Source organism: Rhamphochromis sp. 'chilingali', assembly GCF_963969265.1.
Source record: "Rhamphochromis sp. 'chilingali' genome assembly, chromosome: 15".
Lineage (NCBI taxonomy): Eukaryota > Metazoa > Chordata > Actinopteri > Cichliformes > Cichlidae > Rhamphochromis > Rhamphochromis sp. 'chilingali'.
Genome location: NC_137942.1, coordinates 14,685,252 through 14,712,283, shown reverse-complemented (window position 1 = coordinate 14,712,283; position 27,032 = coordinate 14,685,252). Strand labels below are relative to the sequence as shown.

The 27,032-nt window shown below is 42.0% G+C and overlaps 2 protein-coding genes across 3 annotated transcripts in view; one reads left to right on the top strand and one right to left on the bottom strand.

The window, feature by feature from the left end:
• Positions 1 to 27,032, bottom strand: part of coro7 (coronin 7) — a 107,872-nt gene that overhangs the window by 29,275 nt on the left and 51,565 nt on the right. The window lies entirely within an intron of this gene.
• Positions 17 to 22,610, top strand: vasnb (vasorin b). Its single transcript, XM_080905962.1, has 3 exons — positions 17 to 309; positions 6,721 to 6,763; positions 18,188 to 22,610. The coding sequence occupies exons 2-3, from the start codon at positions 6,759 to 6,761 to the stop codon at positions 20,259 to 20,261; spliced, it is 2,079 nt and encodes a 692-aa protein (XP_080762088.1). The 5' UTR covers positions 17 to 309; positions 6,721 to 6,758; the 3' UTR covers positions 20,262 to 22,610.

Sequence of the window (27,032 nt, the reverse complement as noted above, 5' to 3'; positions counted from 1 at the left end):
GCCCAACTGCAGCGCGCCTCGCCCCTCCCATTCCTCCGCTTTAAACTCTCCTCTGTGCTCACCAATAAAGCGCTTTTTGTCCAGGGAGTTGGTACTTGAACGCATTCCTTGACATGGAGGCAGGGGTACCCCTCCAAGGATTTCATGAAGACCGTTCCTTGTAAGTTTCATACGTTCACAGAAAGGTCTCTTTTTCCGAGAACGCACGCAGGGAAACTACCAGGTTTGGAGTTATATCGTTGAAGTGCTCTTCTTGGATAAAGACACAAGCGCGACTGCGCTTCCAGCTTCACTTTTCCGAAGTTACGGGTAAGAGTTGACTTACTTATACTTACTTATATTTTAAATGGTAGAGTGAATATTGTTTTGTTTTGTTTTGTGTGTGTGTGTATGTGTGTGTGTGTTTTAGCTCTAAAACACTTTCGGCATGATCGAGTCCAGCGTAAAGACGCGTGAACAGGGATATATTGACAAACGGGGTTAAGTAAATGATCATTTTAAAAACATCTGAATCGACTGACTGTCAGAATAAAATGAATGTATAACAGAAAAAAACACTCCAGCTGTTTGTCGGCTTTATTTCCTCTTTTGAGCACAAGCTGACAGTGGTACCGAGTTTTTTCTCTCCTGTGACAACTTTCTTAACAAAAACTCGCTCAAATAATTCAACAGACTCGTGTCTGCTTTGCAAAAACGCGTTTTGCTTGTAATGTACAGTGCGTTAAACACGAACCTGTTTCTCCTGTAAATGCACAGCAACTAAGTGGAAATCTGAATTAAAAATTTTTTTTAAATGGGTTATTTGCATAGATGCGCCGCTGAGTCATTGGATTCAACAGGTTTATTGGAGATGTGGGCTCCATTAATTCTCCAGACAACAAAACGCGAGTTCCTTTATATTTGGAAAGCGCGTAAATAAACCAAACAAACCCAGAAAACAGAAAACGCGAGCGTGTGCGCGGTGCAAAAAGAGCCGCCGGGACGGTAATGAGGCGGGCTGGTGTTGGACCGCAGGACGCCGTGCAGCATGCAAGAGCCGTGCCGAATGTCTACACCGCACCGAGCGGTGTCCACCGCAGAGGACAGCTGTTTTTGGAACCACACAAGGGGACGTCCCACAACACCAAGTTCAGCAGGACACGAGCGCTGAAACGGCTCCAATACGCACACCACTCAAAGTTGCAAATTTAGTACATTTGGTTATTTTAGCATTTGGACGGTCATTGCTTTCAATGTGAAGCACAAACTGTCGAGGAAGTAAGGGCTATGTTTCATAGGAGCAACATTATGAAGCATGCGCTGATTAAACCTCAGATTTTGAGTAATTCCGTAGATTAAAACACAACCATGTTTCATTTGTATAACGCCAAAAGCCAGCTGCCAGTAAAAAGCTTACTGAAGCCCCGTTGCAATAGGCTACTAATAATTGGGCTGTCCATCAAATGCTGCTACTGTTATTAAAAGGGATTACATAACTTCATTATTATTTTTAACATTCTGCGCAATTTGACTTTTAGCTGAAGGCATTTCGGTGCAGAGACATAAAAAATGAAACAGTTGCGCAGATGTGCGGAAAGGTAGAAATCTACTGCAAGTGTGCAGCAGAGCAGTGAGCCATGGGGTCACATTCCTGAAAGATTAAATCTCACAGTGATCAAGCCCACCAATAAACCAGCATCCAATCAAGTGACAGGATCAGCAGGTTTAGACAAATCTCAGTGTGTCTGTGTCTGAAAATATGATCTCACCTTTCCAAATAATGTGCCAAATTAAACATACTAACGTCAATCTCACCAGCTTTCTTTCATCTCTGTTTTATTATGTGAATAGTTCCAAATACTCACCTGATCAAAAAAAAAAATAAATCTAATCTAATAAATCACAGTATATCTCATCACTTGAATCCTAAATTCAGTCCTCAGATGAGCATCATTTATAAGGCCCACACAAACAGATGCTGCAAATCACCCGATCCGTCCCAAGGCCAAATAAGCAGCACAAACTGCCCCAAAAGCCTCTCTATTACCACCAAGTGTTTCCTCACAGACTATAATTACACTACAGGAGAAGCTAATGTGTTTCTGACAGTATAAAATAGTTGTAATCTGTTTATATTAGGCCAACAGAAATTGCAGAGCAGCCACAGGAGACCAATTATCCTCCACTAATGTGGAGAACTTTGAGGATAATGTGTGGAAGAGATGGCAAGACAACAGCGCAACAGACTGTTTGTGGGCACAGCTTGGAATACTACAGAATGCAGAAGTGTGCTTGAATTTTTTAATATGTTAAGTAAGACTAAAAACATGTAGAGACTTGACGCTTCATGTTTCAGTGACTGTTAGACCTAGAAAGTAACTTGTTGACACAACCGTCTCAGTGATGAAAGAAGGATGATTACAGGAAGAGATAAACAAGGAAGCTGCATGTCTTCTGTGATGTAAAAATTTAAGTCAAAGACTTGCAGTTGTGCACGGGATACATAATAACCTCGGACTGATTATCCGTGCTCCACTTTCCGGTATATTTATTCCCCTTAAGTGTCTGACTGTGGATGGGGAAGCATGACTAAGGCGACCCCTTTGTTCTAGAATCTAATTTATACAATTAAGCACAGGCCTGCTGTCACACCACTGTGACAGTGATGTTGAAACCACAGGACCCATCAAGATCTGGTTACCAACGTTGTGTCAGCCTGTACCTTTATCTGTTATTTTTATTACTTCTGGGGGGGGTTTTTTCTTTTACAAAATCAAGGCCAGTGTTTCATTATCTGTGCAAAAGAGCTCGAGAGGGAAAGAGCACTGATGTCTAAATCTGCTGCAGATGATGACTGACAGTTGGTGATCTTTAAGTTTTTTGTTTTGAGACGAGACAAAAAGATGAGCTGGACATCTTACAGTAGCATCTGCTGCCTATAAATCTACTGATTATTATAATGAATAATTCTTTTCTTTCTCCAAACTGTTTAAGAAGGGAAGGATTTATCTTTTTTTTATGCCAATTAGCAGCAGTGGCTGAATCACCCTTCCCTCTGTATCAGAGGGATTAGAGGGTTAAAAGTCAGGTACGTGAGGCAAGGAGGCCTAGGGAAGGGAAGAGTGGAGAGATATGGGGGGTAGAGGTACAAAAGGAGGACAAGAGCGGGGCAGTTACGCAGCGGGGAGGGAAAGGAGAGTCGACAGGACAGAAAGTTGGAGTAAGTGTGCAAATATGTGTGCGTGTGTTTATTTTTCTGGAGAACACGTGAAGCTGGAGTCTCATCGCAATTAGCAAGGAGTCTGTGTGAGCGATTCAAGGAGTGCAAATCCTCCTTCCGGGTACCCCTTTTCAGGTGCTTCTCAGCAGGGGGTGGGGGGATTCTGCTCTCTGGTTGACAACTAAGAGCTGGAGCTCCTCCGTTATAAGAGGCGTCTTAAATAAAACCCCTGGCTTCAAAGGCCTCAGCCTCAAACATCAATGCTGAACCAGCGGTATGTGGAGGGCAAACCCCAGCCCATACGCCTGCCAAGCTAAATTGAAGAAGAGCTTGCCGATGCATCCAAATGATGCGTTCAGAAGAACCACTTCAAAACCTTGCATAAATAGACACACACATGCAAAGGGATCTGCGGGCTTTGGAGTGCCCCGGATTGAGTGCAAACCCCAAATAACTGCTGTCCTCCGTGTCCATATGTCCACAGAGACACGCAGGCCCACTAAAGTCATATTTCACAGCTTTTCCCTATCTCTTGTTTGAAATGAACCGCTCATGTGATTAACTGCGCTATTTTTTTAACCTTCTCACTTGAGTGGAAAATCTGCAAAGAGGCAAAAAATAAAATCCCCCAAATTCCAATGGAGTAGAGAGCGAGAGAGAGCGAGAGAGAGGCAGATGGAGAGTAACAGAGAGAGAGAGAGGATGAGAAGGAGGATGCTCGTCCCAAGTCACCACAAATTGCTGCATTTCAGTGAACCTATAAAAAAAGGAGAAACGGCTCTTAATCTAAGGTTGTAATTACTTCTGGCCAGCACTGTAATTAGGAAATGAGCCCTGAACCAGATTTTACTGGGCAAGAGCAAAAGCAAGGGCAAATGCACACGCGCACACAAGCACAGGGCTAAATTATTTGCCGCCAAATGAAAATTTGGGGTATTAATAACAAACTTTGACACAAAGCATTAAGTTTAATGTCAGTTGTTAATGTTTCACTAAGAAGTGCATGTACCTTTGGGTTAGTGTTCGTCTGCTCGCAGCTGGGTCACCAAGTGTGTGAGACCATAGAAAGTGGTCACTCACATTTTCATGTAAGCGTGTGTCGCTTACAAGGTGACACGTATGCACACAGTTGCTCTCTTTCATCGCACCAGACAGTGCTTTAGTCCGCCGGGTCCCGTTTTCCTTAAGGTCTATTTACACGGCTACCAGCAGACACAGATAGTGTTGTTATCTGGCGCTGTCCACCCTGATAAAGAGCCAGAAGCCTGAGCCTTACTCAGAAACATCTGAGCATGCATGCACATATGCCTGAAGACGATCGTGCATCAGCCTGCATGAACCGAAAGGCAGTTGTGACAGTGACAAATCTGTATCAATGACAAGTCGCAACTTGTCACTGGTACAGATTTACCCAAGAAGAAGCTTCCAAGAGTGTCACATTAAATGCCAGCCATCCAAGTAAAAGGCACCTGTTTATTTATTCCACCCAATTCTTTTAGCAGTTTAGCTTGGACTGATGTTCTGAGCTGCAATCTTTCAGTTCATATTGAACATACATTGAGCTAACCAACTGTTTTCAGTTTTACGTGATTACTCCACAACAAAACGGTTCCAGTGTTATTGTCAAGCTGCTCAGCTCCCTCCTATCGTACGAGAGTTTAAACCAGATGGGAAGGAGAAGAGAGGGAGGGAGAAAGAAAGAGAGAGAAGGAGAAACAGAGGCGACGAGGGTGAGGTGATATTTATGTTGAACAGATGAACACAGAGGAAGGAAGAAAATTACAGTGGAGAGGAAAGCTAAAACGTATCAGTGCTCCCAAAAAAGGACAGAGGGAGTCAGAGAGAGATTGAATATCAAAGTAAGCCAATAATAGCGAAAAGAGAGAAAATAAGAGGTACAAAGCAGGTTAAAAGATACTACAAATGTTTTGGTAGCATGCAGTCTGCACTAATTAAAGACCGAATGTCTTTGAGACAATAGTGGAAGAGATTGTTTAAGCTATTAAGGGAAACCAAGACCAGGACACTGTTGTTAGCAGTTTAGTCTTTTGCAGTCATGTAAGACGTTTAGCGGTAAAAGACAATTTGTATCTATTTTAGGGTGTCTAGTTCCACTTTGAAAGCAAAAACATTTACAGTTCAGCTGAAGGACTGTCTGAGAGCGGGATACAGTGACCTCGGGTAACAGATCCGTGGGTTGTGTCAGCAGAAAGGAGTCCCCGTACTTAACTTAGCAGCCACTCATGCAAGAAGCGCTCGCTCAGCCACTGCTGGATTTACCTGTGCGAATGTATGCAAATCACAGGGAAAAACACCCACTGACCGCACACGTACGTTCACAAAAAAGCTTCTGTGTAGCAGTCCCACAGACAAATAAACACATGGATGCAGAGCGCAGCACGGGCCTCAACACAGGTCAGCGTGCCAAAGCCAGCCCTGCAGTGCAACAGGTTATTTTCAGATATAAACACTACACCCTTGACATGAAGGAAGCATGTGGCTGCTCAGAGATATGCTACACGCAAAGTGAAGTCAGGTTTCAGGAGTCACACAAGCCAGGTATAACACGTGGTTTTGTAGTCACTCTGTTTTTCGCATCCACAGACTGTGACTCAGAGCTTAGATATATGAAAAATGGCTGCTTAGCGGGAACTTTCTGGAAGAGTCAGGCCGGTTTATGCTCCGCGGACAGATATACAATGCTGTACAGTACACAGAGAAAGAAAGGGCATGCTGTGTTTCTTAGGTAATTATCTCAGAAACCATTTTAGAACAGCATTATATCAATGAAAAAGAAAAAAAAAAACAACAGTTTGCCAATAGAAAAGAATGTTGAAAGTGCTTTTGGCTAAATGCCTCTCACAAATAAAACATCCATCAGGCACTCTTTAGGTTTTTCCCCAAACCAACTAATGTTTATGATCCTGTAATCACATTCAGAAATAACATCTGATACCAGATAATAGTCACAGAAAGCAGCACGAACATGAACGCACGCACAAATTGTGCTGTGGTTATGGCTAAAGCAATGTTCACCATTAAGAAAGAAATGAAGAAAGCGCGGTCAGCTTTTGCCAGCTGATATCATAAAATGAAAAGCTGTTCTTGGCTTACAGTGGAAAGCCTAATTTTGCTCTGAAATAGAAATAAAAACCATTTGATTGAATAACAACATGCTGCACAATTCTGCGTACAGTACACAACTGCAGTTTATGGCAGATGGACCGATACTACAGTCCATCTGTAGTAGGAGATGATGGAGAAAGAGTGGTCGGCCCGCATTCTTCCTCTGGCACTCCATCATTTTCGTGTTGTTGCCACACGGCTCTGCCATTGCTCGGCGTGCTCCCACACTCGGGTGGAATTTACCCAATTAACAGGAAAAAAACTTCCTGTTTCACTTATGTGCTTTTGACAAGACATGAAAGGGGGCTGGATTCCAAATAAGTAGAAAAGAGGCACTCAGAAAAATATTGCAACACCTCTCTGGCTTGTTTTTACAACTCTTGTGTTCCTTACAGGGAAAGAAGACCTGAAGAAGAATAGTGGAAGCATCTTCATGGGGTGAGTTTTAATTATATCTGAAAGATGTGGTCGTTTTACTTGATACCAAGGTGCAAAGATAGCTTAAGTTATTATACAAGAAGAAAAAATAGACAGAAAAGTAATGTAGTATTTTTGGCACGGGCTAAATAATACAGCCCTGTGAATATTTGCACCAAGAAACCCAAACGGCACGCAGTTGGCGGTCTTTACCATGTTAACCATAACACTCTGCTCCCTCAATGGGATCCTTTCACACAGCTCTGAGCCTCTTAACAAGACTGGCAGGAGAACAAGAGCGCCTCTCTTAGCACACACGGCATTTAATAGATACAGTGAGGCTGTGTAGAGTTTCAGACAGAGGGAGAAGGAAAGGGGGGAATGGAGGAAGTTTGAAGTTTAGCATGCCGGTCTGGTTGCTGGAGAAAAAGGTAGAATAATGACCCTGTGTTTGTTGAAAACATTTTCTTAGTAACCTACATGGTTTCTGCTGTTTTGGCATTACTTTCAAATCCCCTCAAAGTCTGGTGACACCATCGTGATGATATTCCAACAATAATCTTAAAGTATTGCACATGAAAAAGAAGAATATCTGTTTTATCATTTAAAAGTTTTTGTCCTGATCAGTGGAGTCACCCCTCTCAGGAAATCCAGATATAAACAGACAAAAAATGAACACAATCCTGTCGGTATGCAGTCTATCAAAAACAATGAGCGCTAAACTTCAGACTGGCCATTAGAATAGTCAATCTGCAGCTTTTTAATGTGTTGCTGTATCAAGAGTCTAGTCGGCTTGTCTTGTTTTACTGTCTGACAGAGCAGGATTCACCTACACGCTCCTTCTGACCTCTCATTCTCCATCCAGCCTGTGTCGTGCTAGTTCTCAATGAGCTGTAACAGGAACTGTGTAGGCTTGTAAAGATACACACACACACACACAGGATATGGCATAGCCTTGAGCATCTGGACGCACATCGCTACTTTCACTAATTGCCTCCCCCACCTCGTCCATCTCAGGGAAAACAGAGATGAGCCGAGAAGACTGGTGAAACTGAGTTCTTCTCCTGCTGCTTTTGGCTTGTAGAACATGCAGACATTCCTCAGGTCGAGGTTTCGACTCGCTCGCTGTAAAGTATTTGCTATGCAGTCAATGCTTCAGTGTTAAAACACACACTGACTCCATTAATGCCATGATCCTGAAGTTTTAACATCAACACTGCCTTTGACTGCAGCATACGCTGACATCCTGCATGCTTGTTTTTCCTGCCTTTTTCTTAAGCATTTACTGTAACACTACACACGTCTAGCCACACCTACACGCTCTTCAATACGAGGTAAAATATGGGTGTACGTACATAACGAGGGGCTGAATTCAAGCCAAATGTCTGGGTGTGCTTTGAATGTCCAGAAATGCCACAAGTTAGTGCACTCTTGACACCGCGGCAAGAGTCACTTAATATTGTTAATATTTTTACCTAAAAGCAAACATGTAAGAGCAAACAAAGGTGTTCCGGGATATTTATATACCGTGACTCAACCATATGTATAGCCAGATCACACACACGTGTGAGCAAACACTTACACAGGTAAGCATTGTTCCCTATGTTACAGGTCAGCTCAGGAATCTGCTTGACTCACTTAATGACTAGCCTGAACGACTGTGTCGATGAGAATCAGTAAACTGCTCTCAATGTAGACAAATTGCTACGATAACAAAGAACCATTTATGTCTTCTCTCTTTTACTGAATGTTGGGTCTTCTCTGGCTTTGACTAACCGAACACAGACCTACAGAAACACACATCTTTTATACCAAATGCCAAGATCTGGGTCATAAATCACACTCTAATTTGAATGTGAACCATCCACTGGTTTCTACTTATTTCTCTTTGACATACAAATGAGATCAGCTGATTTATTTTCACATTATAAGAGGTATACTGTACACTGATTTTGATGGCCTTCTATACAATCCATCATTTAAGATAGATTGCAGCATTCGGCAGAAATGTATCCTGAATTGTGCATACTGACAGCCTCTAGGGAAAAGCAGGCTAAAGGCTCACTTATTTACACCTCCTCTGCTGTCATTACCCTCCTCGTCTCCCCTCCTTCATCTTGTTTAAGTGTTAGGAAACGCACACCTGCTGTGGGCAGCCTGCTGAGTTGTGGGTCACTGTTGATGTCTTAATAGACTGTTGCTGAATGAGGTCTTTACAGTCTCTAACATGGCAGAGCTCACCTGTTTAATCAGCTGTTGGCACAGGTAGCGTAGCATGTCAGTGTGGTGATAAAATGCTGGCTCACAGCATCCTATTGTGTGTCTGTGGATTTTTTTAAATTTAATTTCCAGACATTGCAGTGGAGATTATGAAGTAATAATTGAGATGTAATGCATTATATTTAAGGAATGATATTGAATGGGGGGGCTGGTTCTCTAGCAAATTATGAAAAGGATTACATAGTTAATGAACTCAGATTTCCAAGAGACCAGTTTGAATACCCTTAAAAAACACTGGTTGTAATTTCTTAATAAACAAGTCACAGGGCACCTGAGGCTACGGAGGAAAGGCATGTCAACCTTGGGGGTTGGGAAAACTGTGCCGCCTGACTGTTGATTTGCCAGCCAGGCTCCCCAGCGCTGGCGCGGTGCCGACACAGGCAGCAGTTTCACAATAAATTCCTTTGTGACATTGTAATCAGCACCGACGATCTCCAGTTCACATTTATCTTGTGTGTGGCACATGTCTAAGTTGTTTTTCTGTTTTGTTTTTTTAAAAGGAAAAGACTGCAGAGAAGAATAACTAGAAAAATAACAAACGGTAACTTGTGGAAAAGGTAGGGGTGTAGGGTTAGGGCCCAGAAAAACAGGTATGGTGCCTGCCTCCGAGTGATGTTTCTGATACAGAAGAAAAAGCAGGACAGCTGCACTACTGCCACTATCTTTACGTAACAAAGAATTAATAATACTGACAAGTGAACGTGATTCAATCTGCCACTCACTCGACAGCAGAGACTACCAAATCAGCGGCTTAGCTCAAAGCTAAAATAGACAATTTATCAGTAATTCACTCGGCTCTTTTCCCATCGCCTCTCTCATTTTCTATATTGTCATAGTTGAGCAGTTAGAGAAGGCAAACTCCCTTTTAAGATGTAGCTTAAATACCAAATAAGACCTGTTATCTCTTTGACCTCTGTACATCTCATTGAGAGAAATGTCCTGTAGTGCTCATCTTGTTGTATTATTGCAGACAGGTGAAAGATGTGTTGACACAGTCAAATGATAAAACTGTCATGTGCTGTGTGTTTAAATGTATATTTCCAAGTCTGCATGCTGAACGTAGTCTAAATCCTAAACTGCATTTTTATTAAAGAAGCTGATATTTACCTGTCAGCACTACTGCTCCCCTTAAGCTTCTGTTTACCATCCCCATTACTTTAGCCCGGAGCTCTCATTAGTCTAATGAGCATGTAGGCTGCTACATAGCAGCCATGAGGCCTCCCAGGGCTGTTGTGGCAAGTGGAGAAGACATGCCTTCATCAGATTCCAGTTGTGTTCCTGTCAGCGACATGAACAAACCTGAGGGAAGCAAAAGGGGCAAACAGAGGAGCAAGTAGAGTGCGGGGCGCAAAAATCACAAGGCTGAGACAGGGAATTTCAGAGATATTTGTGTGACGTGTTAAACAAGAGCACCTTCTGTTATAATGCTGTATTTGTGTGTGTGTGTGTGTGTGTGTGTGTGTGTGTGTGTGTGTGTGTGTGTGTGTGTGTGTGTGTGTGTGTGTGTGTGTGTGTGTGTGTGGCAGGGGGGGGTTAGAGTAGATACTCAGATAAACAGTAGCAGCTACAACGGTTCAAACAATAAGAAGAAAGATGACACAGACAGGCGGATGGATAATATACGAGCGCTTCGTCAGTACGTGTGGCTTTGTTTGTCTAACAAGGATTGCCAGCCTGTCAGTCAGTCTGACCTGGAGGCACTCATAATCCTGCTTTGTGCCTGAATCATACAAACAGGATAAAGATGAAAACAGTGTCAACAGCTGTCCACAAAGTAGGACCATACCCTGATCTTTTAATAAAAGCAAAGCTTAAGAGTGGTTTATGTTAATTCTGGCCTATGCTTTAAAGGAGACTTACCAGGAAACTAAAGTGATTTGTACTATGGAAAAAAAATGCAGGCTGGCTGGTTTCAGGTAGATAAAGGTCATAGTGGCCAGGGGACAAACTAGCATTTGTCATACCGGAGTCAAATGAATGCTACTGGAGCAGACAGAGTGTCAAAGTGTGCACATTATTTTAGGCTCACTGATAGAACAGGTCCACCCAGTCGCTTTAAACCGCAAAACTTACCACACATGCAACACACAGACGCACCGTCCTGTTATGTCAGGTGTTTTGAGGACTGTCAATAGAAGTCATTCTGAATCACTACCTGCTGTCAGTCACAGCTTGCTATGGGTGTTTCTACCACACACACTCCACAGATGTGTGGACAACTGCAAACAGGGTCAGCGTGCCAGAAAGCACAATGAAGTTTTGATTCTGGGTAGAGGCGTGGTTAGCCATACGCAGGATATGAAGGCACAAGCCCAGACTTGGAGAAAGTCCAGTTTTTTGTGACACAAGGATGTCATATTTACTGTTTCCTGGTGATTTAGTACTCTTGGACTCAGGCAGTGACTTCTTCAATGGTGTGGTTTGCTGTTGTGTCTGACTGAAAAGACCAACAGAGAAAAGACCAAGGGAACAAGAAACACTGCAGGAGTAAACACCAAGGAGAAATAACAAAACAGATCAAAGCACAGGTTGTCGTTGGTGAACTGAAATCTGCTGTATCTGTGTAATGTGAGTTTCCCATGGTGAGGATAGCAGATAGATGCGTATGTGAGACCTCTGACTGTCTGTCTGTCCCCAAAGGTCACAGGGCAGGGTGCGCTGATGAGAGACTGGCGTCAAAGTCGAGACAAAACAAGTGGACCCTGTGTCTGAGACACAGAATAAGAAGATAATAGAAGACACAGCCTCCGTCAGTGCATCCTGTGTCTCCTCTCATGTGAGCTTTTATGAAAACAAAATTGGGTCTAGCGTCTACTACACCATCAGTCATATCCTATAGCAATAAAACAAAAGGAAATGGCCCACATTTCCTTTTGGAACTCGTAGTAGATGACCTCTATGCTCTAAAGCTCAGAGGAGGCACAACTAGACTGCACACATGCTACTGCAGAGATCCAGCTCGTCTGGTTTTGGCTGCCTGGCTGCCCACCTCTGCTTGTTTCCTTTCCCCTCTCGCCTCCGCTTAGGTAGGAGTGCGCAGCCGGTAAAGGCTGGAAGTTTGGCGCAGGTAACAACATTTACTCAGACACACTCCTGAGGTTTTGAGTTTCATGCTGCCCTGGAGGAGGAGAGAAAACACCTGTTGTGAAGATGAGGACTTATAAGGCTCAGGTAGACACGGGTGTAACTGGAGCTGGGTGTGTACCTGTGTCGAACAAGGCCTTTTATCTATGCTGTCTGGGCCAGAGTTACAACAGACAACAACAGAATAGCAAGAGAAGTGGAAACAGAGCCTGACCTCTGACCGCCAGGAGACACTCTATGCTTCATTGGCTCATTGGTTTTATTGTTCCATGGACTGATGCTATATAACCAGATGAATGGAAGAAATACTGTTTGGCTTTCAGACTCTTCTGTGCTAGCATTTGCTGTCTTTATTTATATAGCATCTTTAGTTTTCTTTCTTCTGCCACTGGAGTCAGTGGCGGGCCACTATTATTCTCATATTCAGCTTCACACATTCTCATTGTTGGACTCTGCTAGAATAGCTTTGCATGATTCATAGATGAAAATAATCCGTAATTATCTTATACTGACCCTTGTAGCCATGTGTAATATAACCTAAAAAATGTAATGGTTTGTAAATGACAGAAAATAGGCTTGAAGTTGGTGTCGTGTTTATGCACAAATTGTTTTGCCTATATATCAAGGATGCTGCAATGAGTATAAATTTTTCCTACCAGTGCTTAGAGCCCTGGTTTTAACATAATTTGATCTGAAGTTGCCACACCACCTAAGCCCTGCTGAACTGGCCACGCTAGCCTCCTCAGTCTCCCTTGCAACTGTATTTTGCAACTTCATTCTTAGCACATTAAAACAGATGTGTTACACCGAAATCCAAAATGTAACTACTCAAACACAGAGCTGCCCCACAGTGCTGAAGATATACACAGTTTTATGTGAGTGTTACTATTCTACTACCCTCCCATTCACCCCTGGACTGTATATTATTGCTCTCTTTCAAGTTCTCCAGCTGCAGGCTCTAATTATTGCTTCACATTGTCGTAATATGCAGGCACGTTTCGACCTATAAATCCGCAGATGAAAAGAGCCGCCTTTAACACCGATATTGAAGCGGCTAGTTGAGATATAAATCACAGTATAGAACGCTTAAAGTGTAGAAAGTTGAGAAAAGTGCATCATTGATCTGTTATTAGGAAGCGGACCAACTACAACCTGCCCGTTTATGAAAACATCAGCCCCATCATTCAGCACTAGCAGAAGCAGATGTACAATGGGTGAATTAATTCCCTTTTTTCTTGTGGTAAGGCTGAAATCAGTAGGAAGCTTTGTTTGTAAAACTGCTACAGAGCCTAACCCCCTCTGTACCACTACAAAGCACAGCAGTGATACTGTGGCTTCAAGAGGAGTATTACCAGTGACAAACTCAGTAAAACGATCATTCTTCTCTTGTTTCACATTCCCCTCCCTTCCGCCTGGCGTGTTTGTTTTCTGTCTTCTTGATTGACCTTGATGTAAGTGCTGCATTAGCAGAGCATATTTTGGAATGTGATCTGTCTTTTTAACAAAGTTACGACTGGCTTCACTTAGATTTTAATGCAGCTGAGCCTTGATCTTAAGAGACACCTAATCCTTTCTTGCCTCGTTACAATTTTACCATTATTTGCGCTGACAGCACACAATGATGAAAGAAAACAGCCAATGGCTTTTGTGTAAGCAGAAAATCTTGCTATCCTGTTATGATCCTAAAACCTCTGAGCATCCCTTCACTGAGCGTTGATGACATCAAGTGCTGCGCTCCTCGTGCCACCGTAAAAATGTGTTTTCTTATCTACCATAGTTCAACAGGTACAACCAGCATCAAAATGACAAACAAAAAACGTGTTGGCTTATAAACAAATATTTCCTGCATTTCACGCTGTGATGGCAGTCTTGCGTTAACATAGCTGACATTGTTTGAATTCATACTTTAAGCTTTGTGTTTCTGGTGTCTGAACAGATGTTTTCATGTCTCTCCAGAGCTACATTACATGCAATCTTGTCATCATCAAATATTCTACATAAGTGTTTTTTCCCCCCTTCAGCTTCATTTCTAATTATCTCTTGACCCTTTTGTCACGTTGATGGATAGCCCCACAGGATTGTGGATAACAACATCCATCTGGGACACTGCTGACAGTGGAAAGGGACAAGAACATGAGTGTGTTTGGAGTGTGTGGGCTTTTGCCTTCTCATAGATGGAAAAGCTGCAAAAACAGAGAGGGAAAAGATTGACACTGGAAAGGATTATTATGTATGACTAATATGAAATCGAGTATGAACCAGCTATAATAAGTTAGCTCAGCTTGCAGAAATAGTAAATATTATATTAGGGCACCGCAGAGCCAGCAGGCCTGTGCATACCTACGTAGATGATGCTCTAATGTGCATACCACAAGCATTGTTCCCTTAAAAGATAAGGAACTTTTTTATTGGAAGCCTACGCTCTGCATTGAGCAGTCTTATCCTCTTACAGTAACTTGGCATGTTGCTCTCTGACCCGGCTTGCCAAATTATGCACAATGACGTGTGACCAGCCTAAACTCATACACACCACAACTTTCTTGTTGCCTTCATTACCCCTCAGTGTTGGCCTTCGGCTCTAAAGATAAAAACTCTTGACACTCATCCAGCCAGGATTTAATTGTTGAAGCCCACTTCAAAGCCAGGCCTTATTCACCCTGGTGCCCCTGCTGACAGAAACCCGCTCTCGTCTTCACTGCTGCTTGTGTTTTCTTTTCTTCCTTATCTTGAAAAGAAAGAAAAACCTGGATAAGAAGTGAGAGGGGGGGAGAGGGGAAAATGCTTTTGTTCCTTCCGTTGATTTTTCTTTCTAAGGCTCTTAGGCAATGCTTTCCCCACTATTATTATGCAAAGATGTTCCCAAAGTCTGTTTTTTCTTTTTTGTGTGTGTGTGTGCTTTCCTCTTACTGTTTCAGGCTCTTGGGTGATACTGTGTATTAATCAGCCAACATGTCTTCTTCTAGTATGGACCAGAAACCTGAACTCATGCATAAAAACCCCACAGAAGTAAGCACGATTATCGCGTGACAGACAGACAAGGTCACATTAATTCAATCCATTGTCGGTTCATAAACCTAAAATAAGCTTCCTTACTTTTTCAAACTCACCGGCTGTCTGTCTCAGAAATATCTCAAATGCACAGGGGAGAGAAAAGGAAATTACAACTCAAGGAGAGAGAAAGAAGGCTAAAAGGGAGGGGGGAGGGCCATTCCTCAAAATTTTAATCTCTCTTTCAGCCCTCCACCTCCACTCACAGGAGGCAGTCAGTACCAGAGCATATTGGATCAATGCTGCACTGACGCCACAACTGCACCTTATCTTAACCTCCGATCTGCATAAGCCACACATTTGAAGGGAAAGAAAGCAGGCAAATCTAAACTATCAAGCTACAGTTTATCTGTGATCTGGCTATATTCGCTGGGTAAATTCCTCCCCATCCACCTCCACCACAGTTTCTCCTCCATTGGGTTATCAGATGTGCCTGGCCCACTTTGGAATGAGGCACGCTCAAATAAACACGTTGCCCCGGGGAGCTACGGTAGAATCGCCACGATGAGTTTCTAAGAAAAATATTCACAGTTTTATCTGCATAGCTTACTCTTCTCTCAAAGCTGCCTTGATGTTGTTGTATATTCTGGCAGCGGACCCCTATACCCGTGTCTGGCCCTGATATGTTGTAACAAAGTGAAGTTCCGCTATGTCCAGAAGAAATAAGAACATTTTTTTGGACAACTTCTAACACTCAATATACTTTTTCTACATTTTGAAGAAGGTTAAAATAACGTGTGTGTACCCTCTCTAATACACACGCGATATCATGGCCTGAAACTAAAATGCAGCACCCTGCACAGTGATGCTATGAAAACCTGAAACCATCTGCATGCATTCCAGCTGTTGTTTGATTCTCCCTATCCTCTTTATCTCCTGTTTATCTTCCCAAATCCTTTTATTTTTCCTTGCTCTACACACATATGCAGCACAGCAGCTACACTTTCTTTTCCCCTTTTTTCATCTATGCATCCATAATTTCTGAGCCTGGTCTCAAAAAATGAGTCTCCAAGACTATATCTGGCCTTTGGAGTTGTGACTCAAGTATTTGTTGAGTAGAATATGAATTTCTGAACAGGTGAAAATAAACTATATCACCTGTTTAAGTGAGTGTGTGTATTTAGTCATAGTCGCCAGCAAGCTTATGTCATGTTTGCTTTCAGCACGAGATTTTCCAGCACAGAAGGCGTCTAACTTTCTGCATGGCTGACAAAGCTGGACAGTGTTTCCATCCTGTTAGCAGGTGCAGACTCTAAAAACCCGCTAGCTGTTTTGCTTAATAAACATGTAAGGTTTGAGCAGGTTCATGTCATTAACATTTGGCTGAACAGAACAATAGTTCTGCCTTGTTGGAAAGAGTTGGCAGTGGGAGCTCAAGCCTATGCCATAGTTGCTTTTAGTTTATACACTGGAGAAGGAAAATAAGAGATGGGGAACTCTTTCCAAGGAGGTTGCAATTTCAAGGAGGAGCGGAAAGAAAAGTATGCCAAAAGGGAAGGAAAATAAATGCCATAGCTGTGGTGTGATGAGATGATACTCGCCCTTCCTCTGGCTCACTGATGTAGCTGCCTTGATCTCCTCTCCAAGTTCAGACATTGGATACAATGACTTTTTTTGTGCATGTTTTATTAAAAAGTGAAAAGAAAGACCAGAGCATGATATTGAAAAGTTCTTAAAATTTACATTTACTCTTTTGCCACAGTAACATTTACCGGGCCTAAAACTTATACTTTGTATTAATGAAACAGCAAAACATGGCTAATGATGCCTACTGCATGAGTCAATTAAGGAAAACAACAACAACACTTGATTTTAAACCCTGTATTTAATCATAAATAGTACAAAGACAACAAATGCTGAACCTGTACCAGAGATTATGGAATTTTTATACTATTTATTTAATTTAAAGGAGATATTTTTCACATATTAACATGTAAGTTTGGGGGAAAAAAGAAGAAAAAAAAAGAATAGAATCAAAAAATAAAACACACAATAATTTATTTGGCTATTTTGGTGAAATGAGGAGTGACCCCAGTTAAGCAGTGTAAGAACAGTGTTTGTGTAGTGCAAATAACAACTGCATCATTTAAAGCCCTAAAACCACTTTTTCAAGTAACTAAAATTAAATAGTGATATTAAATAAAGTTGACTGCTAAAATCATCGAAGGTGGATAGTGTTGCCTCGTTCTCCAAGGCTGTCTGACTTCTCTATTTACATTCAGTCCTCTATGCCTCTTCACATCCCTCTTCTCCTTTGAGTTCTTTCAAGCACTGTGTTGACACTTCCAGTGTATTTGTTTTAAGGCCTGGGCTCATTTTGGCTTTGAATCACTGTAATATATCTTATTGATGTTCTACTCTCATCATCAGCAGAACTCCTCCTTCAAACCCAGTTGAAGACGTTTATTAGACATATATAACTAGTTGGCAGGCTGTGTATCAACAACACGGGAAGTGTGAGTCATATGGCCAATTCTTCACAATCGGGTGTAGCGTGGCATACATTATACACACAGACACAGACGCATAGGGAGGACTGTTAACTTTAATCCCACAGAGTGTACGGTGCTGTGTTGGCAGTCTAGATCTAAATTTAAAACTGTGAGATCACTGCATATATCTTGCTGCACAGACTATTACATAGGCAATGTCTTTTAGCCAGAAAAGTGTGGCAGGGTGCCATTATGTCAGCTTTTCACAGAGTATGGCATCAGGCTCGAGACTGAGGTCATGGACACAGCCCTATTGTTTGACCACCTTTGATCACTGGCTGCACATAGTTAAAGCCTTTGATAGTAATCTGGCTTCATGAAATTCAGTAAAGAGCACGCTGTGAATCAATAACTCACTCAAGCCAATTTGGAAAATCTCTGTTGTTCTACATGCCCTTAAATGTATGTGACTGATGACAAAGGCCATAAAATGTTTATATACTGCTGTTGTATCCTATTTACCGGTCAGTACTTATTCTTTATTACTATGAATGTTTATACAGTTGACTAATAGGTTTTTTTTTATGTTATCTTGTTTCAGGCTGAGCATGGAGAGAGTCAGCACCATGAAGATCTTTCACATTCCTGTGATCCCCTTTGTGTTTCTCCTCATCCTTCCTGATGGCATCTTTTCTAGCGAATGCCCAGTAGATTGCAGCTGTTCTTCAGGATCCATTTTTTGTTTCCAAAGACGTTCCTCTACCATGCCAAAGGGAGTGGACCCAGTCACAAAAAGCCTCTACCTGTTTTCCAATGGGATTGAAGGCTTGACAGCTGAGGACTTTAATGGACTACAGAACCTGGACATGCTGGATCTCAGTCAAAATAAACTAACCCATCTTCCCAATCGGGTGTTTGAACCTCTGATTTCTTTGCGAAACCTAGACTTGTCATCCAACCAGATCACTCACATTTCAGAGGAATGCTTCCACGGTATGAAACTGCTTGAGCGTCTTTATTTATATAGTAATCACATCAAGACTATCCACCCTGCAGCCTTTAATGGCTTGGAGCACCTAATTGAACTCAAACTGCAGGGGAACCAGTTGACATCCCTTCCAACCCTATCAATGTCTCATCTGCTGTTGCTGGACCTTCGCTTTAATACTTTACCCACTTTGGGTCCTTCAGACCTTCAGACCCCAAACCTCGAGTCACTCAAATTGGGAGGTGTGGGGCTTACCAGTCTGAATGAGGAGCTCATAACTGGTCTGAAGAATCTCCATGAATTGGACATCTCAGAAAACGAAATCGAGTCTTTTCCCTCAGTGCTTAAAGAGACCCCAGGGCTGATTCACCTTAGCCTGGCTGGAAACCCAATGGGTCCTGTTAAGGTTCAGGACCTGCAGAACCTTGGGGAGCTGCAGGAGTTGGACATAAGCAGCCTCAGTCTGCAGGGCCTCCCTGAAGAGTTCTCCCAGCTATTCCCCCACCTCAGAAAGCTCACACTTGCACAAAATCCCTTCAACTGCCTCTGCAACTTAGCATGGTTCCCGAGATGGCTCAGAACCCAGAGCATCACCCTTGAGAAAACAGAGGAGACCCGCTGCCATTTCCCACCTATCAATGCTGGAAAGGTATTAGAAAGACTGGATCATAGAGATTTTGGCTGTCCTACCACAACCACTGTCACCACTAGTACTGTAAAAACAACTACCACCCAGCCTGCTCTAGTCACTACCTTCCCAACAACTACTAAGGTAATTCCCGCTCCTCGGGCCAGTGACAACCCCACTGAAAAAGAAGGTGATTCTCCGGACCCCCCTGTTCCTGCGTCCCCCAGTAGCAGCATAAACCCAGACGAGGAGAATTTCTGTCCCTCTCACAACTGTCTGAATGGGGGTACTTGTCATTTGGACCAACGTGGTCAGGTAATGTGCACCTGTCCACCTGGTACCTCTGGCATGTACTGTGAAATCCAAAACCATCACCCACCTTCACCACCTGATGCAGAACCCCACATACCAACTGTCACTGCAGACACACTCGACATCAGCTTGCGTGAGATAACCGGAACTTCTGTCCTCCTGGACTTTCATCGCTACACTGAAAAGCAGCCTAACATCCATGGAATCCGTTTAACCTACCGCAATCTCTCTGGACCAGATCGCAGACAAATTCAATTCAATCTCCCTCCAACCTTGCTGGAGTACACACTTAACGGCCTGAATCCTAACTCCACCTACATGGTGTGTGCCAGTCCATTAAGGTCCCCCAATGGCATAGACAGCGTCTGCACCGAGGTCCATACAGCCCCTCGAATCCTTAGAGGCACTATTCCACTGGTTGAGGATCCAAAGCTAACCAAAGTGCTGGCCCCTGCAATTGTGATCCTGCTACTTCTTATACTGATAGCAGTAGCAGTGGGAGTGGTATGCTATCTTCGCAGGAAGAGGACCAAGGGCAACCTAGACCTTGACTGTGATCCCTCCCAGCTAGAGTTGGATGGAGTTAAAGCTGGCTTAGACAATGGGCCCCTGCCTCAAAAGCAGTTGCAACTTATGATCCCAGAACCTGCTGTTCAGAGTGGAAATCAGGAATATGAGGTTTTACTACTACAGGATCACTGTATGTCAAATAACAACATATCTTTACATAAGCCTTCCTGCTTTTGACAACTGCCTTTTTCACTACTCTAATCCCAATGAGGATTTTTAAATGTTCAACTTTGCCCTCCTAAGTAAAAAAAAGAAAAAGAAAAAAGGAGCAGCTACTGCCGTTGTGAAAGTGGACAACAAAGTGTCAGCTGACCAACCAGGAAACAGGAAGATGGACATATATTGAACTTCCTGGTTATTTCGTTGTCTAAGCAGACGTTAAACAAGTTCAGAATTTGCTTTTGGACTTCAAAAAGCATAAAATGTGCTTTTCACTCCATTTAAAGGCTGCATATTTGCTTGAATGCAGTCAGGCCCCATGGTGTGATATGATGCTGGAACTCGTGTTTTTTTTGTCATTGACTGAAAACAGGGTTAAGAGACAGAATCACCTCATGCTCTCCTTTATCTGTCCATAAAGGGGTGTGGACTAAAATGGGGTTGTGCTGCCTTTCCCGATCACACCAGCCCAACTAAAACAGTCAGCAATTTTTTTTTGCTGAGTGTAACTCATCAGTACTACCCCACAACGGGATCAGTGCTTGCTTGCTGTGAATGACCTTTAAGACACTAAATGAAGTTGTGCAAAGAAAAAACTGATGCCTTTATTGTTTTATCTGGCTCTAAGACTTTGTTATGTATGTTTGTCATGCTTTTTTTTTTTATATCTGTGTCTATTATTTTTTAAAAATTGTGCAACATTGTGACTGTTAACAGCCCTCAGCACCCTCCTCCCCACCTCTTGTGACTAACAGACAAAACAGCAGATTAAAATCTTTGAAGATTAAAACTCATTGGTACCAGTAAAGTCAATCAAAGAGCTTTGCCCCCAGAATATCAGACAGTCTAAGTAGATGTGAGTCTGGACAGAGTCAAGACTAAATCCCCCTTCTCCATACTGGAGCCCTCAGCCTGCTTTGCCACCACAAAGAGAGGAGGTAAGCAGGATTAGAAAAAGTACAGAGTGGAGCAGTTGACATATCCCCCTCTGTTTCACAGGTAATTACAGTAAAACACTTGACAATACGCAGCAAAACTTCGGATACCTTATTTATGGTTTATAGTCACCGTTTTATCCCTCAACCAAAATACACTTAAAACATACTAACCGGCCTGGCTGACAAAAAGTAAAGCAAACAGTGGATGTGTATTGTGTTTCCCTTGATTAAAAAATAGCCTGCATGTAACGCTATGCACAATTTCTCTTTGGCAAGCAGGATCCCGGTTTTGCTCATTCGTACTAAACGAGACTATGAACAGGCACAAGCCAGAATGCAGCTAACAGAGTGTTTATATTGTTGTGAGACTAGCAGAGATCCACTGCATGACTGCTATTATTACAGACAGGTCAGTAAGCTCCAAAGCAAATTAATGAGAGGTGCATGAGGGGGTGCAGGTGCGTGTATGTGTGGATGCGTATGTGTGTGTGTGTATGTGTGTGTGCAGATCTGTCATCATCAGCGATAATGCAAGCACATGTTCTGTCTTGCACAAACACCTGTATCAGTTAACCCCTTTATGTGCCCACATGCCTGCGGAGGTACTTAAGCAACTCCACTTAAAGGCAAACACACCAAAGACACCTCTGTGAATGTCTGTAAAGTTACCTAAAGTATTTCCAGTGTACAGCTAACAACTCTATGCTAACATAAGCGTCTGGAGAACCCACGATCATGTGATAAAACTGGAATATTTTTTTCTGTAAAATATAAAATATTGAAGATCACCACAAGTATTTTCGATGTGATTGTTAATTTTTCCCTGTTTACTTTGGGAAACCCTTTGCTATTATGTGTTGTTTATTTTTTACTCTGTGAACATCTTTGTACAAGTGGAAAAAGTGATATCATTAAATGAATATCCAAAAATACAAATCATCCTTTTTGTATTTCTTTCTATATATTTTTGCTGGTGTTTATTATTCTTAATGGTCTATAGCTGCCTTAACATTTACAATCAGTCTATGCCACCTTATTGGCAAACAACACTTAGCGTGTGCCTGCCAACTTTTTGTTGCCATTGTCATTCACCAATCATATTCCTAGCTATATGGCCACTAGTATTATTAAATTAAAAGAAGCTCTGTTTGTTTATGATCACACTTTTGCTTCAGTCTGAACACAAGTAGAGTGGCTAGAGCAATACAAACACCACAAAGTGCCACTCCTGTCATCCAAGTCTCTGCTGTAATATTCAGAGTGAGGATTTTGCATAAGCACGTCAAAATGTAATTGGATCAGCACTTCAGGTGCAGCTTAGTGTGGAGAATTTTTAATCACACTTTGAGCATCAGTAATCCAAGTATTATTGTTATTAGCTTTTTGATTATTAAGTAGTACCATCACCATCCCTTTATGAACACCATTTTCATCTTCTACTTCCAGCAGGATAAAGAACCATCTCACAAAGCTCATATTATGTCAGAATGGTCTTGAACATGACAGTACGTTCACTATAATTAAACCCATAGGGCACCATTGGGAATAGGTAGAACAGGAAAGCTATGCTATAATGTAAACACAGAGCAATATAGATGGCAACATAGTGAATCTATGATTTAAAAAGGATTTAATGCAGTTCTAAAGACAAAAGGCAGTAAAACCTAGTATTAAGACGTACCTAATAAAATGGCTGGTGATGACAGACATATTATGTAGGTTCAGCCTCAGTCACATAGACCTAGAGACCTATCAGAGACCCCCTATAACAACCTCTGGTCACAACCTGTTGGTGAGTGGTTGCGGGCTGTTGCTAGGTGAAATGGTCACATAGAGGAGATCATTCGTCCTCAAAGTAAAGGTTGCGCTCAGAGTGGGGCACAACCTTACTGGTTTGTATTTCACATTTTCAAGTTTCAGTAAGGTTGCGCTCAGAGTGGGGCACAACCTTACTGGTTTGTATTTCACATTTTCAAGTTTCAGTACAGCTTGGTGTGTGTTTGTGAGTCAAGTCGGTGAATACTGTACATTCCTAGTACAGCGTTCTGGCAACGAACAAGGCGACTGCAAGGAGCTTTTTTGTGCAGCACCCTCTTTGTTACCAATTTCACCAGACATCAACTACTTCAAACTGAACTGGAAAAATGTGTTTTTCATCATTCAGTTTTGGCAATATCTTTGACATCTTTCACTCTAGTCTACATGTCAAAGCGTCGTTGAACAAGATACTGAACTCTGAGTCCATTTACCATTTAGAGATAAACTGACTTCAAGGTCAGACGTTTGAAGAAGCTCTCTCTGTTATGTCTTTGGTAGAGCATTTGTTTTGGGTTAAAAACTAGATTGGGTAATAAGGTGAATCCTGTTTTTTTTAACTTAATAGATTTAGTTTCTTTTCATTCTTTATCTTTAAGGTATGTTCTAAGGTTTTTGCTTGCCTACATTTTATCTTGCAAGGTAATCTTTAAGCTGAGCCTGATGTTTCCTTGAACATAAAACAATGATTCCCATTCTCTTCTTCATAATGAGAATTATAGCCTATTCATATGACACCATTATCGGATTGGTACAGAGTACTGGCAGATATCTCAAACCAGGGTATCTGTATCGGATAGTAAGTGGAAAAACACTGACCGTGCAACCCCTTCTACAAACTATTGAATTCTGTCTGCTGAATCCAGCCATAATCCACTACCCAAAACAAACATTTATAACTGTTTAATGTCGTCTTTCAGTGCACGAGAGGTCTTGTAATTCTTCCTTGCCAGCAGTGTGCTGAAGGCAAAATGGAAATAAAGATTATGATTGAAAACAGGCAGAGGAAGGTAATAAATGGATTTAACCATTATGACTGACTCACTAAATAAGTAAGCGTTGTTTGCTAACCCGTACAATAAACAGAACTGCCCACCCATGTGTTTTATAGGTAGGATGTTGGTATGGGGATTGATGCAGGATGCAAGCACACACCCCCACACCCACAAACAAAAGCAAACTGGCCCATAGCTGTGAGCGGTTGGTCCCACGCTAACAACACAAACACATAAAACAGCACCACTCCTGTCATGCAGGCACTATTATATCAATTTGCTCAGATGGCACAAACTTCCTGGTGAAAAAAAACAGAGGAAATAATGCAGGAACCTAGAGGTTAGTGGGTTTTAACTGTTTTTTGTCCTTTTAAAGCAGTTTTAGCCACCATGTTTTTTTGAGGTTCTCAATATTTATCCAAACTGCTATAGACACACTTTTTTTTAAGGTGTAAAGGGACTTACCGTCTTTTGTACAAATAATTATTACTGTATATGTGCAAGCTGCAGTGACTCAAGGTTTGAGAATTGGATATGTAAGTAAATAGGAAGAGGTGGAACAAAGGAAGTTTCTGTGTGTGGGTTCTCTCCTTTCCTACTGTAGAACAGTTCCTCTTTTTTCCCCCTGGCTTTAAAGGAAATCTGGTTCCTGGACAAGAGCCAGTTTTGACACTCACTCAGCCCACCCTGCTCAGTGGTCCCTACTGTAGTTTTGTAATTTCAAGAGACTCTCACACACACACACACACACACACACACACACAAATCTACATAAAGTTATCTTTTTTCCCTCTTCTATTCCTTTTCTTGGCCTTTCTTTTCCCCGCATTCCCTATTTTTTCTTTCTAATTAGTTTCCACATTCAGGGTTAAGAAGAGGAGCACGGGGTCATGTGGCTGCAGGCAGCATTTGCCTTCCCTCGGCACTTTACAATCTTTAATTCAATTGACCTTTTCGGTCGTTTCTCTCCCCTCTCTCTGCCGCTCAGTTTTCAATTTTCCAAATATCCCCACTGCCCACACGACACATCTGACCTCCCAGTAACCTCCAACCATCTCTCGGACATCAGTCTAGATTATTTACAGTCAGCAGTTGAGGAAATGAAATTATTGACAAAAATCATAAGATGAAGCATTCAGCCTATTATAACCAGCAAAGAAAAAGCAGATAAATAGATGACTGATATCTTCAGTATAAGAACATCTATACTGGTGCAAAGGTTACTGCTTTAGTAATGCTCATCAGCACACACAAACTGTGTTTTTTCCTTATCAGAGGAGAGAGATTCGTAGTATTGCTGAGCTGTATTTCGTTCCTTGTGATGTTGGTGTGTGGTACAAAATAAAATTGTGGCAGAAGAGAGTAAAAGAGCAAAGGGGGAAAAGAAAAGCTGAGCAGGGAAAACACACGACCACTTTGTTTTTTGGATCCAGGTTCTCCAGCTCTAGTTTTATGGCTCTCTGCACGCTTCTTCTCCTGCCTCACATTCCACATTTCCCTCCTCTAAATCTTCCTGAAAAGTACTAATAACAGATGAAGGCTGGTGTGCCACTGGTTTCTCTCATGCCATACTACTGTATGCCTGTTCCAGCAGATGGCCTAGCTGCTGCTCTGACCAAAAAAAAAAAAAGCAACGAGGAGAGAAAGAAGGGAAAGTCAGAAAGAAAGAAAAACAGGGAAAGAAAGCAAAGGAAGAATTTGACTTTGGTTAGTTCTTGGCAAAATACATCAGCAGGCACACATGTGATTCATTTCACGTGCTGTTCGGTGAATTATTAGAAATAAAAACAAATGGCAGCCTGATTTCCCGAGTACAGATATTTCTGTCCATGCAAGGCATGCATTTGTGTCTCTTTCAGTCATCGTCTCACCCTCGCAGGAGAGCGCTCACTGATCCTCCATATCATTTCTACAGTGGATGGACAATGCAAGCTGGCAGTTAATGTACAACAGAGGCAAATGGGGGCTCTACATTGATTTAAATATGGATTTACATAAAGCAATACCCTAGGGCTGCAAGCATTTTAACTCTTAATTTAATTCATAACTTATGGAAAGAATAGTACTTTTTCACATTCACATGTTCATTTGACCTCAGATCTCAGTCACGTGAGCATAAAAGAGGGAAAAATCTATGTTCCCCAAACAATAGCAAGCAGCTGCTGGTGCTGCTGTTCAATCGAAACGTTCTCAACTCAACTATTCAAGTTGTTGTGACAAGTGTGAAATGAAATAAACTTTTCCTTTATTAATTTTCTTCATTATTGCTTCATTCAGGCATTTTACGTTGCTCTGGCGTTTGGCAGACAAGATTTCTGTGTGGTTTTTCACAAGCTAGCAAGGTGTCTAAAGACTCGAAGAAAAATCTAAACAGAAATGAGAAAACCAGAAATGAGGAGTGATGAGCCAACGAGTGCTGCAATATAAAAAGCAGAGGATGGAAAGAATTAGAGGAAATTAAAGAGGTGGAGCACTGATGAAATGCGAGGGGAGGGGGTCTGCTGTTTCTGGCTAAGTCCAAGCAAGGCCACAAGAACTGATAAATTTATCCGTCTTTGGAAATCGACTGATGCGGGGTCTGAGAAGCTGAAGTTGTGGAGGTGTTGATTGTGTGCATGTGTGTTTCTCTGTGCCCAACAGCCAGCAGGGAGCACCTAAACAGTACCGCCTATCACCCTTGGAAAGCAACCCAAGTGTGGTTCTTATTTGAAAGGAATGGAGGGATGGAGGCTGGGGAGATTTTATTTATTTACAAAAACATAAGCAAATGAGTAATATGGTATTAATGAGATGAGGTTGTAGCAGATGGTGAGGAGGTCATAGAGGGTGAAAAGGGTGCAGGAGGTCTTAAATAGTTGTAAACACTAAATTCAATTACTGTAGATGAAACTCATGCAAGGAAACAGTTTTTTGGGCCTCCCTTTGTTAAAAATATAACTAGCTATAACCATCATGGCACTAAGCTCTAATTAATTAATAGCACGAGTTCTCAAGCTGGACCTTAGTAAGGTTACTAACCTCACATGCCCCTTTTAAGAAAA